Here is a 17,656-nt window from a genome sequence, read left to right as displayed (position 1 = left end):
TTTCCAGAGGTCTACTATAGCCTCCCAGATAATATCTAAGAGAATTAAAGCAGGACAGGTTAGTATAAATTGATATTCCCCTTGCTAAGAGCTTCCACAGCCTTGAACAGAGAATCCGAAGTCCTGATTCCTTCTTCGATTACTCGTTTCTGCCACCGGCATTATCAGCTGGAGCCTGAACAGCCGAGGCAGTCTGGGAGTTATACTGTTGTGGTGGAAGTACTCTCAAGACAGGACTCCAAGAAAATGGGCAACATTTAATACGATATGTACAAAAGACTTCAAGCTCCAAACTAAGAAGTGATCATTGCATGTGTTTATTCAAACATGGCAAAAATTACTTTGTAGAAAGATAATCTGGTGGCTCAGTGGCAATTGTGTACTTCGATGCAAAAGGTCCACAGTTTAAATCCCAATCAGGCATTCTACATATTGGGTTAGCCAAGGTGGGATGCTGTGAAATACTGTGAAGGAAGGAGTCATGGTCATTGTTAAGTGCAACACACAGTAGCCAGATTTAGTAGCCACAATACAGGATTTCAGAAGATGCCTGGAGTATAGCTCTCACCCTCAGGATTGCTGCTCCAATGACCAGAAAAGGAATAGTGAAAGGTTAGATTTATTAAATTAGGGGAAAATCCTCAAGTAGTTATAAATAAAGGATTCTACCACTAGTTCCAATTGAACTGGAAGAAAAGAAAGGAGCAACTTCCATGCCACTTTTACTTTGCCTACCCCATCAAAAAGAAACAATATTTTGTAGAGATTTTAAAGCACACAGATTTGTTTTTACCTGATTTTTGTTGGTCTATAATCAGGGCTTCCAACGGCACTTCCTCTATTTTCTCTACATTCTTCTCCTCCTGTACTTTTGCAACACAAATAACCGTGTCACTAGAAGAGGCTTCTGTCACTGGTGGAACATTCTCACCATTCAGCAGACTTTCTGCTTTGTCACTAATTAAAAAACAAATATAAACCAAGATTCTTAACTTTATTTTCAGTTCATTGAGCACGATAAAGAGAACAAGTACAAAAGTCAGTATAAATCTGACTACTTTAATGGAATTTACCGCTTGAATTTTGTTTGATGTGTTCACCGACACTTGTGCCACTTTTCAAAATTGTATATTTTTATATCCTCCAAAAATAAACTGGGGTAAAACTCTTTCAACAAATGGAAATGATAGCAAACAGTACAGTTCTTATTCCTAATATTAATTTCACTTAGCAAGTTAAGTAAGAATTTAAACATATAACTTTGCACAAAATGTTATATCTGGCACTTGTGAGCATTAATTTATAGAAGAGTCGTGCTATGATTATATGTCTGGACATACTAGAAGACCAGTGAGTCTGAGACTGTCCTTTGGAAACGTATGAGCACGTCTTCTTAAATATTTTTTAATCGTTAGTGCTTTCTGTCATATCCTTTATCGGATGGGAATAGGAACTGTACTACTTTTATATCCTGACATTCATTATCATTGACATATAGGGGAATTCTATAGTTGTGCCCCTATATATAGGTGCCTGATTGGAACATAGGTAGCAATTCTGTAAACTGACACCTCCTATTTGGTGCCCTAATGCAGAATGGAGGGTGCCAATTTTATAATAGCATCAGGGGACCCATTTTGGTGCACCAAAAAGAAGATACACCTGCTTATGTCAAATCAATGGCAAGGATAGGAAGGCATCTGTCAATCAACGATGCATCTGATAGTATTCTATAAGATGTACGTGTTGATAGGTAACACTTCCACGCCCGGCCATACTCTTCCCACATATACGTCCCCTTTTCAACTGCGTGCTATGCCACTTACACGCAAGCTTACAGAATGCTTTGGGCAGGTTTGCTTTATATAGAATTGCCCTCATATTGTCTAAAGGAAGATAGGTGCCTATTTCATAGAATACTAGCATAATTGGATACATATACACGTATGAACATGGTCCAGAGCACTTATACCAGCCGTAGAGCTGACATGTCTGTACCTAAGTTCTGGTACTACACAAGCAACTTATTAAGTTACGTGTGTAAATGTACGTTCCACCTAGAGTCTGCCCACGTGTATGCCCACCTGTAAAATAGACTGTCACAGATATGCACGTATTTACAGAATACGTAGGTGTGTATCTAACCATTTACTCATGTAAATGGCACGTAAATATTAGCACCTATTTTAAACAATTACCCCTAACCATTGAAAGCCCATAAAATTCCATATTCTGATTGTGTATCACCCCATAATGGGGGTAATTTCAGAACAGAGCGCCTAAGTAAAACATCTGAAAGGTTCTTATTTTATAAAGGAAGCACAGGCACCTGTGTGCTTTACAAACTAGGCTCATGCAATGACCCCAAAAAGTGCAAAAATTCTCTTGTATAAATTTACACCTGCTCTGAAAGTATAAATGAGTGTGTGTATTCTATACGTGTACATCACAACTCTGCTTGTATTCTATACATGAATACATTGCAACTCTTCTCTAACCAAGCCCCTGGAATGCCTATGTGCAGACTGCATAAAAGTACAAATGCTTGTTGGTACACTCATGAGCAATTTTAGACATTTAAACATGCTTTACGTTTTTTTAGGTTGAGTGACCAAGATGGCGCCGACACGCTGAGAGGAGTGAGGCTGTTTAGGAGGGCTTGCTGAAGATTTTTGAATTGAATTTCGCTGCCGCTATGCCTCATACTAAAAGAAAGGGGATTGTAAGGTCCTTACCACTTCCAGCCCTTGCGTCTTCCCCGAAGCAGCAAACCCTCGACAGCTTCACACTCCGGTGCCCACGGATTACAACTGGGGGAGGTTCTGTTGTGTGTGCCGAGGGAGGAATCGCGACACCCCTGGATCATGAAACATCATCCCCCCGGAAGCCGAGATACCACCATGTCCTGCCGAGTCATGGGTGGAGATGACGGGTCCCAAGAACGCGGAAGGCACTGGAATTGGGCCTTGTGGTAAGGGCTCCTCATCAGGGCGGCCAACAGTGGAAGCGGAGACCTTGAATAAGAAGGGTGTATTGAACCATCCCGTGGTGGTAACCCTTGATGCCCTTTGGCAGGCAATTGAGAAACTGAACTTTTCTGTTACAAAATCAACTCAGGAAACATTAGTTTCAACGGTGGAGCAGCTTTCCAAATCGATGGATAAATTAAAGCAGAACTTCAACGATCATGTACTAAAATATCAAACTGAAGTTGTAACTATTAAGGACAATGTTTCGGCAGTTATGAAAGATAATTCGTTTATACGTCAAAAAATAGAACAAATGGAAAATTTATAACAGACGTCTAAATATGAGGATATTGAACTTCCCAAGGCCTGTTGGAATTCTTCCTATAGAACTATTTAAAAAATACCTTACTGAAAATTTGAAAATTTCAGCTCAAAATATTCCTCCTATAAATAAGATATTCTTTCTTCTGGAAAAGAAGAGACAAGTAGGTTCTTAAGAAGAAATGGAACAGGTCCAGGAAGAGGAGAAATTAGATGATTTAAGAAATATTTCCTTGATTTTGGAGGACTCATTATCAGAAGTAACAAAAAGGGCCACATTATTGGTATCATTTGTATTTGAACAAGACTTCAATGCCATTCTGAAATTATACTTTAAGAATGTTAACCAAAAATTTGTGGTCAAAAATTAAGGATATTCCCAGATGTCACCAGATCTACTCAAGACAAACAGAAAAGTTTCTTAGATATGAGAGATGAAACAAAATTCTTGGGGGCTACTTTCTTTTTAGCTTACCCTTGTAAATGCATAGTTAAATATTTGGGAATCAAATGTTTTTTTTGTACCAGATCAGCTTAGGGGCTTTCTTAGACTTGAAGAGGGTATCAGGGGAATTAACAACTGTTAAAGAGGCTGTATGATTTAACGTAGGGCGGGCTGGGCCTTTTCTTGTTTATTGTATTCCACTTTGATTTCCTCAATTGTTTTGGTCACTCCCCAAGTTTGTGGTCTAAGGAAGGGTTAAATACGAAACAAAAATGATGGTAAAAGATTTTTCCTTTTTCTTGTTTGTGAAGACATACTGAATTTGTATTATTTCCCTGTGTTGCATGTAACGTTATTACTTGTGTAATATAAGTAAAGCAATAAAAATATTTAACATAAACATGCTTTACATGAGAAAAATTACCCCCAATCAGTTTACCTAAGCCTGACCTTTGCACACTGGTAAGGACCTCTGAAGTAAACAGAATTGTCACTATAACCAAATTAAGGGGCCCTTTTACTAAACGGCGGTAAGCCTAGCAATCTGGAGCTACTGCCGGCCCAACATTGGCACCAGCGGTAGTTCCCCCCCCCCCCCCCCCCCCCCAGCGTGCGGTATTCCGGTGCTAGCGGAAATATTCAAAAAATATTTCCACAGGGGGTTACCCTGCGGTAATCAGGCAGTGGGTTAGTGCGGGAGCCCTTACCGCCACGTCAATGGGTAGCAGTAAGTGCTCCTTCCCCACCCCCGTGTGGCCTTTGTGGAAGAATGTAACTGTAATGTCATCTGGTACTAAGGATCTTCTTGTTTAGGAGCTAATATCAGTAATGGGAAGACAGTCTAATAAGAGATATCCCAAGACCAAATCTGCAGCTGAAATCCACAGCTCAGTTTAGACCAGAACTGAAGTTGAAAGTGAAAACGTTGTTCCTGCCCCTGCCCCTCACCCCCATCCCCAGAGCATTAAAGAGGCCTTCCTTAACAAGTCTTGGTGATCTAATGGCCTCTTTGGGCACAGGAATGAGCCCCCTTCTTTCCTGCCTGATAACGCTGCTGTGCCCGGTGCAGCTGCTACTTTAAAATGGCTGCCAAGACTGCTGTGGGAAATCCCAGCAGCCATATTGAAATTGCTCTTGCTTATGCTGGCACCAATCTCAAAATGGTGCTGGGACCTCCCACAGTAGTCTCCCAAGGCTGCTGCAGGAAGTCTCAGCATGTCAAGCAGAAGCAGCACCAGGCAAAGAAGAGTGGGGTTCTTTCTTGCCCCCAAAGAGGCCACTAGACCACCAAGGCTTGTTAAGGCAGGCCCAGGAAGGGCCTACCGATGGTCGGGTGCCAGGATGGCGGAGGGCTCATTTTCTTTGGAGGTGGGCAGGGGTCGGTCAGGTGGCTTGAGGAGGGATACAGAGTTTCTGTTTCTGCCGAAAATGCACTGGCATTTCCAGTCAAAACCCAAACCCGGATTTTGGTGCCGAATCCGAACTCAAAATTCAGTTAGCCTCTAATTGTAAGTACCTATTTCTACACGTAAAATGCTATTAAAATTACCCCCTTATTGTAAAATTAAGAGCACAGTAAAGAACTAGTTAGTCATGTTCTGAGTGGTTGACATTTTCAAATTAGTGGCCAAGAGGGGAAAAAACAAATCAATCAATCAGGCTTAATGACAACCTCAATGCATCATTGCTTTCTGGACTGATTGGTTAAGAAAGAACACAGCTGGCAGCTCGGCAAGAAGGAGCACTATGAAAACTCAGCTTAATGGGTAATATTTTCACTTTACTTGTAAAATTAAAATAACAACAAATCCAAGATTATCCAGAAAGCAAGAAAGATCCTCAACAGTGTAGCTCCTATAAACCAATCTCCCTATTAAATACTGATTATAAACTTTTTACGAAAATACCAGCTTATAGACTACCTCGGTTGATACACGAGGATCAGGCGGGTTTTATTGCTGGATGCCAGACTCATGATAATATTAGGTGCTTGCTGCACCTGCTCTAGCAGGCGAGAGATGACCAGGTACCTGCACTGTTACTCTCGATTGATGTGGAAAAAGCATTCGATCGGGTGAATTGGTCATTTCTATTTGCAGTGCTGAGGCATGCGGGGATAGTGGGGGGCGCTACTTGGCGTGGTTCCAACTACTTTATAAAAACCTGTTAGCAACTCTAAAAATAAATGGCACATATACTAAGCCCTAGAGCTCCACAGGGGAACCAGACAGGGGTGTGCAGTCTCTCCACTACTTTTTGCTTTGTCTATTGAACCACTTGCCTGCTTGATTAGAGGGAATCCTATGATTAGAGGATTGGTCAGGGGACGTAGGGAACATAAAATTACGCTTTTTGCAGATGATGTGCTCTTGACCTTGTCTTCCCCGGAGTCCTCATTGCAACAGGCTCTGGGAACTATCACACAACATGGTCACATCAGAGTTTAAGATTAATACCAACAAGTCGGAAATACTTAATCTTACAGTTCCTCAACAGGAAATCTCTTGGTTGAATACTGCTTTCGCGTTTGTCAGGGCTTCCAATTCTATTAAATATTTGGGGATTTATATAACTCCAATGGTAGAGGGCCTATTTTCAGCTAATTACCCTAAGAAGTTTTCTGAGCTTTTTGTGGAGCTGGACAGATGGGAAGGACTGACTGTATCATGGACAGGGCGTATTCATGCAAACAAAATGATGTTGCTTCCTAAATTATTGTACCTAATTCTTGGCTCTCCCAATCCCAATACTTCGTAGTTACTTTGCACAACTCATTCATAACATAGTAACAGTAAATGACAGAAGATAAAGACCTGAACGGTCCATCCAGTCTGCCCAACAAGATAAACTCATTTTACATGGTATATAATACTTTATATGTATATCAGAATTTAATTTGTCCCTGCCTTTCTCAGGGCACAGACCGTAGAAGTCCGCCCTACACAGGTTTTATTCTCCAAATACCGGCGTTGCCACCCAATGTCCATAGATCCATTCCTTCTAAACTGGATTCCTTTGTGTTTATCCCACACGTTTGAATTCCATTACTGTTTTCATCTCCACCACCTCCCCCGAAAATGGTTTGCTTATATATGGCGGAAGCTGTTTGAAGTCTTGAGTGCGCCGAGCTATGATGTTTCAGACATCAGCTAGAGGGGGCATGGGAGCCCCTAATTTTTATCTTTATTATCAAGCGGCACAACTGAAAATATTAGCAGACTGGACCCCGACCACTACCAAGAAATGGTTTCATTGGGAAAGAGCTTGGTTGGGTACCCGCTCTTTGGGGGATGTCCTATGGCTACCGGGGAGTGATCTGTTGGCCGTAATCCGGAGAGTGCCGGTGGGGGTTGGTCATCTGATCTCTACCTGGTACTCTATTCGCAAAACATTCTTCCCAGGCCGGATATATTATTTGCAGACAACTCTCTGCTAGGCCCCAAGTATTTCCCTCCAGCACCACAGACCCGGTCTATAAACAATGGGCATCAGCTGGATTGTACAATTTGGGACAGGTCTGGTCTGATGGGAAGGTAGTTAACTTTGAAGTGCTCCAGGAGGAATATGGGCTGGAGAAGAATGATCTCTATTATTACAGCTGTTTGCAAGATTACACTCAGACGGGCAAGGGAAGAATTGGGCATAACTGAAACAGCATTAGAGCAGGCCCTGCAGGGTGAAGGGGGGTAGAGGAAGTGTATCCCATTTATATCTAGCCCTCCTGTATTATACTAACCCCCAATTATATTATACTACCAGATGGGAAACAGCATTACAGACCACCCTCTCACATGAAAATTGGATGAGGGGGTATAGATATCTGCTCAAACCATCATTAGCTCAATCTCTGGTAGAAAATGGCTTTAAAATATTGTATTGGTGGTATTATATCCCTGTTCGATTACAGCAAATGTATCCCAAAGCATCTGCAGACTGCTGGCACGGGTGTGGCGCCCGAGGCACATACATATGGTGGCTGTGCCCAGTGGCCCAGTCTTATTGGAAACAAGTGATCCAGCTGGTTCGAAAACTTTTGCAGCAACATTATCCTTGTAAAGTGGAATATTGCTTGCTACATTTTAAACCTCCAGCTATTAGTATCTGCCATCATAAGCTAGGAATTCAGTTTTTTACTGCTGCAAAGCTGACTTTGGCACAGGCCTGGAAACAACAGACTTTACCTCCCATGCAACCTATATTGCACAAATTGGATTTTCTATATCAAATGTTGAAACTTACTGCAATGAGACGGGGCTGCTTGGCACTATTTAAAAAACTTTGGCAACCTTATAAACAGTCGAAAGCTCAACTGTCAGCGCCACCATGATATCTTTGGGGGGGGGGGGGGGGTAATTAGCTAAGTGTACTAGTCTTTGTATGTGTAAACAGTTCTTAATTATTGTTTGTATGGAGTTACAGTATATTCAATAAAAATTTAAATTACAAAAAAAAAAAAGAAAAGAAAGCAAGACTATGCCAAGTTAATTACTGGGAATGTGACAGAAGCATGGTGAAGAGAACCTGAACCATATCAAGAAAGACTAGAACAGCTTGAAATGTTTCCACTAGGAAACAGGAATCAGGGAGGTAAGAACATGATTATTTTGTATATAAATATCTGAAGATTCAATGTGTAAATCAGTTAGACAATACAGAGGCAAATCTATAAAGGGCACTAAAAATTAGAGGGCCCTTTTACAAAGGCACGGGAGGGCTAATGCGTGGGTTACACATGCCAAAATGGGACTACCACCTGAGCTTGGCATGTGCCAAAACCCTCAGTAGAAAATAATTTTCTATTTTCTACCGTGGGGAGTATTCCCGGTGGTAATCAGAAGTTGGCGCACTCTGCATGGTTCCCACGTAGGTAGCGCGTGAACCCCTTACCGCTAGATCAATGGGTGCCAGTAAGGGCTCAAGCCATAAATAGGCTTGCGTTGGTTTTAATTTCAGCGCACGCCCACTACTACAGGTCACTTTTTACCGTGGCTTTGTAAAAGGACCCCTAGGTGCCCAAAATCTGTGTGCTAAGGAAGTATTCTATAATCAGGGCCGGTCTTAGCAAGTGCGGGGCCCTATGCAGACCAATTTGGTGGGGCCCCGCCTACCCTAGCCCCACCCCTACCCTAGCTCCACCCCATTGATACGATTATTCCATTTTTTGAACATTTTTTTATTTACGAAATTTCAAATAAAGACAAATGAAGCAAAACTTGTACAAAAAAACTGATTGAAATAATAAGCACAATGCTATCATGAAACCTCCCCTCCCCAGAAATTATTCAGCTCAAGTCCACTACAATTAGCGGGCCCAAGCCGGGGGTGGATGCCGCGCCGGTGGTGGCGGGAGCAAAGTGGCCGAGCCACGGGAATGGGGATTATCTCAGGCGACTAAGGTGAGCAGCGGCGGAGGTCGGAGCGGAGGCACGAGCGAGGCAGAGTTGAGGCGCTGCGCGGGGCCCCCTTAGGCGCGGGGCCCTATGCGGTCGCCTTGGTCGCCTCTGCCTAAGACCGGCCCTGTCTATAATAGCATCTGGGCGCTAAGATTGTGTTATAAAATAGGGCCTAAGTTGGCACTTGGGCACGAACACTTACACAATATAAAACACAAGAGTAAATGTTGGCACCTAAGTGTGCTTCTTACAGTATTCTATAAGTTTGGTGCCTAAGTTTGTGACCCTCCCATGCCTCACTCACATGCTCACCCCCTTTGCAATTAGGTGCTAAAGCACTTTAGGAGTTTACTTATAGAATAGCACATAAGTACAGTTAAGCACCTAGCTGGCATTTACCCCCAGTTGGGCGCCTAGCTTCCATTTGAGTGCCTAACTGACAGTTAATTTGTGGTGCACTATATAGAATTAGGGGGCATGAGAGAAATTTTATAAATGGACATCTAGGTTACTGCTGTAAACAAGTGTTAAATGTTTGTGCCTAGATTATTTAAGTATATGTGTAAATTAGAATATTCTGTAATCTACACAATACTTGTGAACTCTGCCTCTATCAAAACCTACCGGCAAAGTGTGCACTATCGTGTCAAAGAACGAACCAAGGAAGTGCCTGTTTTGAGGTTACTTTATAAAACTACATAAGTAATTATCTTTGTAAAATACCAGCACAAAATCTGATTAAATCACAGCTATAATGTGGCCACATACATTTATATATTAGCTTAGGAGCAGGTATAAATATATGCAACTGAAGTGCGTGCCTAGTTATGTGTTTGATAATCTACATATATACTTTGTGATTCCTGCTGTGCCCCAACCCATCTCCTCCCCTGAACACGCCTATCCTCAAGTATGCACCTTCTTGTCACAGCACATACCTGTATACATGGAATAATTTTAAGAGTCTTTTTACCCTCATAAATTGTCACGTTTTCAAGGTAGAAACTAGGTTTGTGAGCCCTTGGGCCACTGCCGAGGAGCAGCAGTGGCAGGCAAAACCACCCCCAAATCAGAGACAAGGCAGAACTCTGACAGAAACAGCTAGCCTTCACCTGCACTTGACCGCCCTTCTCCAGGAGTTGAGCCCCTGGATGCAGGCGGCCGGCAGGACTTACCGGACAGGGCAGGCACTGGATACCAACTAGACTGAACAGGGACTGAGGGTCAGAGGGGAAAGGAATATACATAGGCAGCAAGGCAGGAAACTGGGCTAGGACTCACAGACAGACAATACTATACAAGGCAGGAAAATGGACAAGCTAAAGGACAGGACATGAAAGCTGCCAAGCAGCCACTGAAACAGGGTACAAATCCTGACAGACAAGAGACAGGACTGAAAGCTGCCAGGCAGCCACTAGCAAGAAACACAGACAACCAAGAACTAGACACAGAAATACAAACAAGAAACAAGACTAGGAAACAAGCAATAAACCTAAGCTAAACTACACACAGACTAACTAGAATCAGACAAGGAACTATACAAGAAACCAGACTAGGCAGAAGTGCAACAAAGCACCAACAAACCAGGGACCTTAGATGATGGAAAGGCAAACACAGAAGTTTCCAGGTGATTAATAAAGCCCATCAGCTGCTGAAGTTCAAGCTGCAGGAATCACAAGGTAGCTACGGGTGCTGTTCAGGCACAAACAAGTCTGGCAGCCTGGAAGATCCGGACCAGACTGGGCTGAAGTCTGGAACGGGTTGGGACAGCAAGACAGTCTATGGCAGTCACTGGTTCTGGCCACCAGAGGGCGAGAAGAGCACAAACCAAGGAAAAAGTCACAAACATGACATAAATGCAAAAAAAAAAAAAATTTATTAAATTATCTCCCAACACTAAATTTCGTATAATCATCTAGGTTGGAAAAGGGATGCCCGAGTTGGGGTGTTCATGGTTTGGAATGTATTTTTTTAAAGTTCATTGAATGCAGAGCCTTTTGTAAAATACAGATAATACTCATAAGGCCATGGGGAAAAATATGTTTATGTGGCAGCATGTACAATAGAACAGCCATTATACAAAAAAAGCATGATAAAAGGGGAAAAAAAAAGAGCAGCATAACTGGGGCTGTGTGAGTAAATGCCAGCACATACATACAGTGGTGGAAATAAGTATTTGATCCCTTGCTGATTTTGTAAGTTTGCCCACTGACAAAGACATGAGCAGCCCATAATTGAAGGGTAGGTTATTAGTAACAGTGAGAGATAGCACATCACAAATTAAATCCGGAAAATCACATTGTGGAAAGTATATGAATTTATTTGCATTCTGCAGAGGGAAATAAGTATTTAATCCCTCTGGCAAACAAGACCTAATACTTGGTGGCAAAACCCTTGTTGGCAAGCACAGCGGTCAGACGTCTTCTGTAGTTGATGATGAGGTTTGCACACATGTCAGGGGGAATTTTGGTCCACTCCTCTTTGCAGATCATCTCTAAATCATTAAGAGTTCTGGGCTGTCGCTTGGCAACTCGCAGCTTCAGCTCCCTCCATAAGTTTTCAATGGGATTAAGGTCTGGTGACTGGCTAGGCCACTCCATGACCCTAATGTGCTTCTTCCTGAGCCACTCCTTTGTTGCCTTGGCTGTATGTTTTGGGTCATTGTCGTGCTGGAAGACCCAGCCACGACCCATTTTTAAGGCCCTGGCGGAGGGAAGGAGGTTGTCACTCAGAATTGTACGGTACATGGCCCCATCCATTCTCCCATTGATGCGGTGAAGTAGTCCTGTGCCCTTAGCAGAGAAACACCCCCAAAACATAACATTTCCACCTCCATGCTTGACAGTGGGGACGGTGTTCTTTGGGTCATAGGCAGCATTTCTCTTCCTCCAAACACGGCGAGTTGAGTTCATGCCAAAGAGCTCAATTTTTGTCTCATCTGACCACAGCACCTTCTCCCAATCACTCTCGGCATCATCCAGGTGTTCACTGGCAAACTTCAGACGGGCCGTCACATGTGCTTTCCGGAACAGGGGGACCTTGCGGGCACTGCAGGATTGCAATCCGTTATGTCGTAATGTGTTACCAATGGTTTTCGTGGTGACAGTGGTCCCAGCTGCCTTGAGATCATTGACAAGTTCCCCCCTTGTAGTTGTAGGCTGATTTCTAACCTTCCTCATGATCAAGGATACCCCACGAGGTGAGATTTTGCGTGGAGCCCCAGATCTTTGTCGATTGACAGTCATTTTGTACTTCTTCCATTTTCTTACTATGGCACCAACAGTTGTCTCCTTCTCGCCCAGCGTCTTACTGATGGTTTTGTAGCCCATTCCAGCCTTGTGCAGGTGTATGATCTTGTCCCTGACATCCTTAGACAGCTCCTTGCTCTTGGCCATTTTGTAGAGGTTAGAGTCTGACTGATTCACTGAGTCTGTGGACAGGTGTCTTACATACAGGTGACCATTGCCGACAGCTGTCTGTCATGCAGGTAACGAGTTGATTTGGAGCATCTACCTGGTCTGTAGGGGCCAGATCTCTTACTGGTTGGTGGGGGATCAAATACTTATTTCCCTCTGCAGAATGCAAATAAATTCATATACTTTCCACAATGTGATTTTCCGGATTTAATTTGTGATGTGCTATCTCTCACTGTTACCAATAACCTACCCTTCAATTATGGGCTGTTCATGTCTTTGTCAGTGGGCAAACTTACAAAATCAGCAAGGGATCAAATACTTATTTCCACCACTGTATGTAAGCAGAAGATTTTGCCACCTACTTTTGTAAATACAGGCACTTACACGTATAATACTGAATTTTGCAAAACTGCACATCCAAGGTGAACCAATCTAGTAGACAAACTAAATTCTTTGGCTGGTTCAGGTAGTTTTGAACATGAGAAAATCAAGCACAATTTCCTCCACAACCACTCCTCTAACCCCAGGACCAAATGAACAGTTAGCTGACAATTATGCATTTCACAGAGTAGGTGTAAATGCCAACAGGGAAATTCTCAAGCTATACATTTCTTTCCATTTCAATAGAAAATACATGCATAATTTTAAGATCTACTCAAACCACAGCCCCTTCAAACCTGTGTATTCCGTCTCTGGAAAATATTTCTTTGTTTAGTAATATCTTTCAAGTAATGTCTATCATATTTCCCCTGTCCCTCCTTTCTGGGATTATGCTTCACATTATGTAAATATCAATGGTGAGGTGCAGCCGCAATTTGGAATCTGGATATATAACATGCAACTGCTTTTGATGATATTCACATAATGTGAATCATAACCCTGATGACGCCACAACAATGAAATGGCTGATGCAAGTGTCACTTCTTTTAACTTGTTTAAGTGGTTGCAGTAATAAAAAAGAAATAAGAAAAAAGGAAAAGAAAAGTGTGTGAAACAATTACAAGGTTGACCAATGATAATATTCAGAACCCCAGTAAAGACGCAGAGCATTGCCAGCATCCGGGTATTTGAGGTCTTTTTCCTCGTATTTTGTTCAACATACAGTTCACTTTGAATTTTACACCACGGTGTTTTACAGATTGTGCCAATGTATGTATACATTCAATCAATCAATCACAGACCTACCAATAGCACTGAGGCGCACTGAATCAGTTTCACTTTTTATGAGCAATATTTTAATACTTGTCTGAAATGGAACCATAGGAAAATAACTGATATAGTAACATAGTAAATGATGGCAAATAAAGACTAGTATGGTCTATCTAGTCTGCTCACTCTGTGCAGGTTACATCCATCTGCGCCTTGTCTGGGGTTCTACCTGCCACACTGTGCAGGCTACATCCCTCTACACCTTGTTTAAAACGTGAAGGTTAAGTGTTGCTTTGATTCCATCCTCCTGCTATATAGGTATCTTCTGTGCTTATCCCATGCATTTTTGGATTCCATCACTGTTTTTGTCCCCTCCACCTGGGGAACATTCTAAGCAACCATCAACTGCCACCCTTTCCATGAAAAAATATTTCTTGTTGTTTGCTTCCTTGCAACTTCAATTCATGTCACCTAGATCTACTTCTTCTCTATTTCTGGAAAAGATTTATTGCATACTAATATCTTTCTAGTATTTAAATTGTACCATACCTCCCCGTCCCTCCTTTCCTCTAGGGTATACAATTTAGGTTTCAAGTCTCTTCTCATAAGTTTTTTTTTGGTACAAACTCCATACAATTTTTGTCACTTTCCTCTGAAGTTATCTTTATATCCTTTGTGAAATACAGCCTCCAAAACTGAATACAGTACTCCAAGTGGGAACTTGTAGAGGAGCATTCACACCTCCTCAATTCTGCTGTCTGCTGGTTATGTCTCTCTCTAGGCAACCTAGAATTCTTCTGGCTTTGGCCAACACCTTGAGATCCTCAGATACTATCACCCCAAACTCCCTCCCTCACCTCCTGCTGCATATAGGTCCTTTGGACTGCATCACCCCAACTGCATCACTTTGCATTAAGAACTCCTTTTACAAAGCTGCACTAGTGCTTCTGGCACGGCAAATGCAACAAAGCCCATTCAATTTCTATAGGCTTTGTCACATTGTTGCATGGGAATTGCTAGCGTAGCTTTGTAAAAGCTGCCTTAAATTTTAACTGCCAAATATCAGACATTTGTGAAAGATGACCAATATATAACATTATCCTCAACATTTAGAATCTCCCAATTTTACCCTCACAAAACAAACTGACAAAATACACCCATAAGACCTAAGCACAGAGTAAATCCAGATAAGAAAATTAATCAGTTTGCAACCTGCAAACCAATACCCAATCCAAAGATAAGGAGCTATTTAAACAGAAACTAAAGGGGAGACTGCCCTTAGTTTTCATTGAGAGGCTCACTGTCAGTAAATTTGTTTACTTCCTGGATTTTGAACACGCTGAGGGTTGGCGAAGCCCCCTCTAAGGCATGTTTTGCCAATAGGGGGTGCTGCTGTTGCGCCTCTTCCTGCTTCCTCCCCCTTCCTACTGAATCACATCAGTTTCTTCAGTCATTAGTTGGCAGAGAGAAAAATGTGGCCTTTCTCTTGCTATTTACTGAAAGGAAATATACCAGAAAAATCATCTCTTCTGCTAAGGAGGACATATGTCATTATTTTTAATTTATTTTATTTTAGCTCAAACGAGTTAACATTTAAGTACATTATGTATTTCCTGTCCCTAGAAGGCTTACAATCTAAGGGCTTCTTTTATTAAGCCATGCTAGCGATTCCCATGCAGCAAATGAGAGGAAGACAATAGGAATTGAATGGGTTTCCTCTCATTTGCCTTGTTGGGAATCACTAGCGCGGTTTAGTACAACGCCCATAAGTCTGTACCTGAGGCAATGGAGGGTTAAGTGAGGAGTAGCAGTGGGATTTAAACTAGGCTTCCCTGGTTGGGCAGACTGGATGGACCGTGCAGGTCTTTTTCTGCCGTCATCTACTATGTTACTATGGTTGCTAACCCAGTGCTTTAACCACAAGACTCCACCTTACCTAAAATTCTGTTCTTATGACACAGTTAAAACAGCAGTTTGCTAAGTGGCCATTTATAACCAATGTCAACTAGTGCATAAACTTCAGTGAACTGTTACAAATTCATATTTTTTTGGGGGGGGGGGGGGGGGACCCTCTGAGGACCTCATAGTGCATGAACCACCTTCAACTATTGGAAAGGTAAGTTTTGACTTTCCTCTATTTCACTTTTGACAGTCTTTTATTGATACGTGGCTTGCAATATTTATGGGACATTGAATTTTGGATACTACATGATAGTAAAAAAATATATATTTATATGAATTTTGTGGGTCACTAAAATTTATGCACTAGGTGACATTGACACAGTATTGCATATGGAGAAAGCTCAGTGATTATAATTGGCCACTTAGCAGTTACACAGTAGCTGGGAGGTTATATGGATGGCTTTAACAGCACATCATGAGAGGTATCATTTGATTTAGTTTTGGAAGTTGTTTTTTTTTTTAAGTTTTTTGTAATCATTATTTTTGCCTTTTTCAGGACATAGACTGCAGAGGTTTGTCTGGCACTGTCCCTTTACTTCACAACTGCTGAAGTTTTCCAATGAAGCCCACTCCAGGACATCCTGATCTGTCTTTGCCATTTTCGGAACACAGTCCAAAGATAGCTGCCCAACACTGGCCTTATTTTAACTACTGGAGGTGTCATCTAAGCACTGCTCTGCCCATCATAACACATCAATAGCCATAAGGTCATTTAAGTTTTGATTTCATCCACTTTCTATCTACAGATTCTCCGTGTTTATCCTATGTATTTTTTTTTAATTCAGTCACTGTTTTAGTCTCCACCAGGAAGGTCATATTCCAGGCCTCCATCACTCTCTCTGTGAAAAAATATTTACTGATGTTACACCTACATCTACATCCCTGCAATTTCAATTCATGTGCTGTAGTTCTATTGCTTCCCCAATCTTTGGAGAAAAATAGCACCCCACATGGTAAGAGTTAATGGAATGGTAGCATGATCCAATACTAAAATACTACTACTACTACTTAACATTTCTAGAGTGCTACTAGGATTACACAGCGCTGTACAAATTAACAATTAAGGACGGTCCCTACTCGGAAGAGCTTACAATCTAAAGGACGAAATGTCAAGTTGGGGTAGTTAAGTTTTCCTGAGAAGAGGTGTAGTGATTAGGTGCCGAAGGCGACATTGAAGAGGTGGGCTTTGAGCATTGATTTGAAGATGGGTAAGGAGGGGGCACGGCGTATAGGCTCAGGGAGTTTGTTCCAGGCATGGGGTGAGGCGAGACAGAAGGGGCGGAGCCTGGAGTTGGAGGTGGTGGAGAAGGGTACTGAAAGGAGGGATTTGTCTTGAGAGCAGAGGTTACGGGTAGGGACGTAAGGGGAGATGAGGGTAGAGAGGTAAGGAGGGGCCATAGATCGAGTGCATTTGTAGGTGAGTAAGAGAAGCTTGAACTGTATGCGGTATCTGATTGGGAGCCAGTGGAGTGACTTGAGGAGAGGGGTGATATGAGTATATCGGTTAAGGCGGAAGATAAGACGTGCGACAGAGTTCTGGATGGACTGAAGGGGGGATAGATGGCTACGTGGGAGGCCGGTCAGGAGTAGGTTGCAGTAGTCAAGGCGAGAGGTAATGAGAGAGTGGATGAGAGTTCGGGTGGTGTGCTCGGAGAGGAAGGGGCGAATTTTGCTAATGTTATAGAGGAAGAAGCGACAGGTCTTGGCTATCTGCTGGATATGCGCAGAAAAGGAGAGGGAGGAGTCGAAGATGACACCGAGGTTGCGGGCAGATGAGACGGGGACGATGAGGGTGTTATCAACTGAGATAGAGAGTGAAGGGAGAGGGGAAGTGGGTTTGGGTGGGAAAACAATAAGTTCAGTCTTAGACATATTCAGTTTCAGGTGGTGGTTGGACATCCAGGCAGCAATGTTGGATAAGCAGGCCGAGACTTTGGCCTGGATATCCGCAGTGATTTCTGGTGTGGAGAGATAAAGCTGGGTGTCGTCAGCATAAAGATG

General features: G+C 42.5%; 1 protein-coding gene across 6 annotated transcripts in view; it reads right to left on the bottom strand.

The window, feature by feature from the left end:
* SON (SON DNA binding protein) overlaps window positions 1-17,656 on the bottom strand; it is a 194,769-nt gene that overhangs the window by 104,118 nt on the left and 72,995 nt on the right. For all 6 annotated transcript variants that reach the window (XR_003942016.1, XR_003942015.1, XR_003942017.1 and 3 more), the window contains exon 2: window positions 794-957. Coding sequence is in view for 2 of the 6 variants with exons in the window: in XM_030202165.1 (XP_030058025.1) it covers window positions 794-957 (164 nt within the window). In the remaining 4 variants the exon portion in view is untranslated. The remainder of the gene's footprint in view (window positions 1-793; window positions 958-17,656) is intronic.

The sequence above is a fragment of the Microcaecilia unicolor genome, chromosome 4 (assembly GCF_901765095.1).
Source record: "Microcaecilia unicolor chromosome 4, aMicUni1.1, whole genome shotgun sequence".
Classification (NCBI taxonomy): domain Eukaryota; kingdom Metazoa; phylum Chordata; class Amphibia; order Gymnophiona; family Siphonopidae; genus Microcaecilia; species Microcaecilia unicolor.
This window is presented reverse-complemented; position numbering and strand designations above follow the sequence as displayed.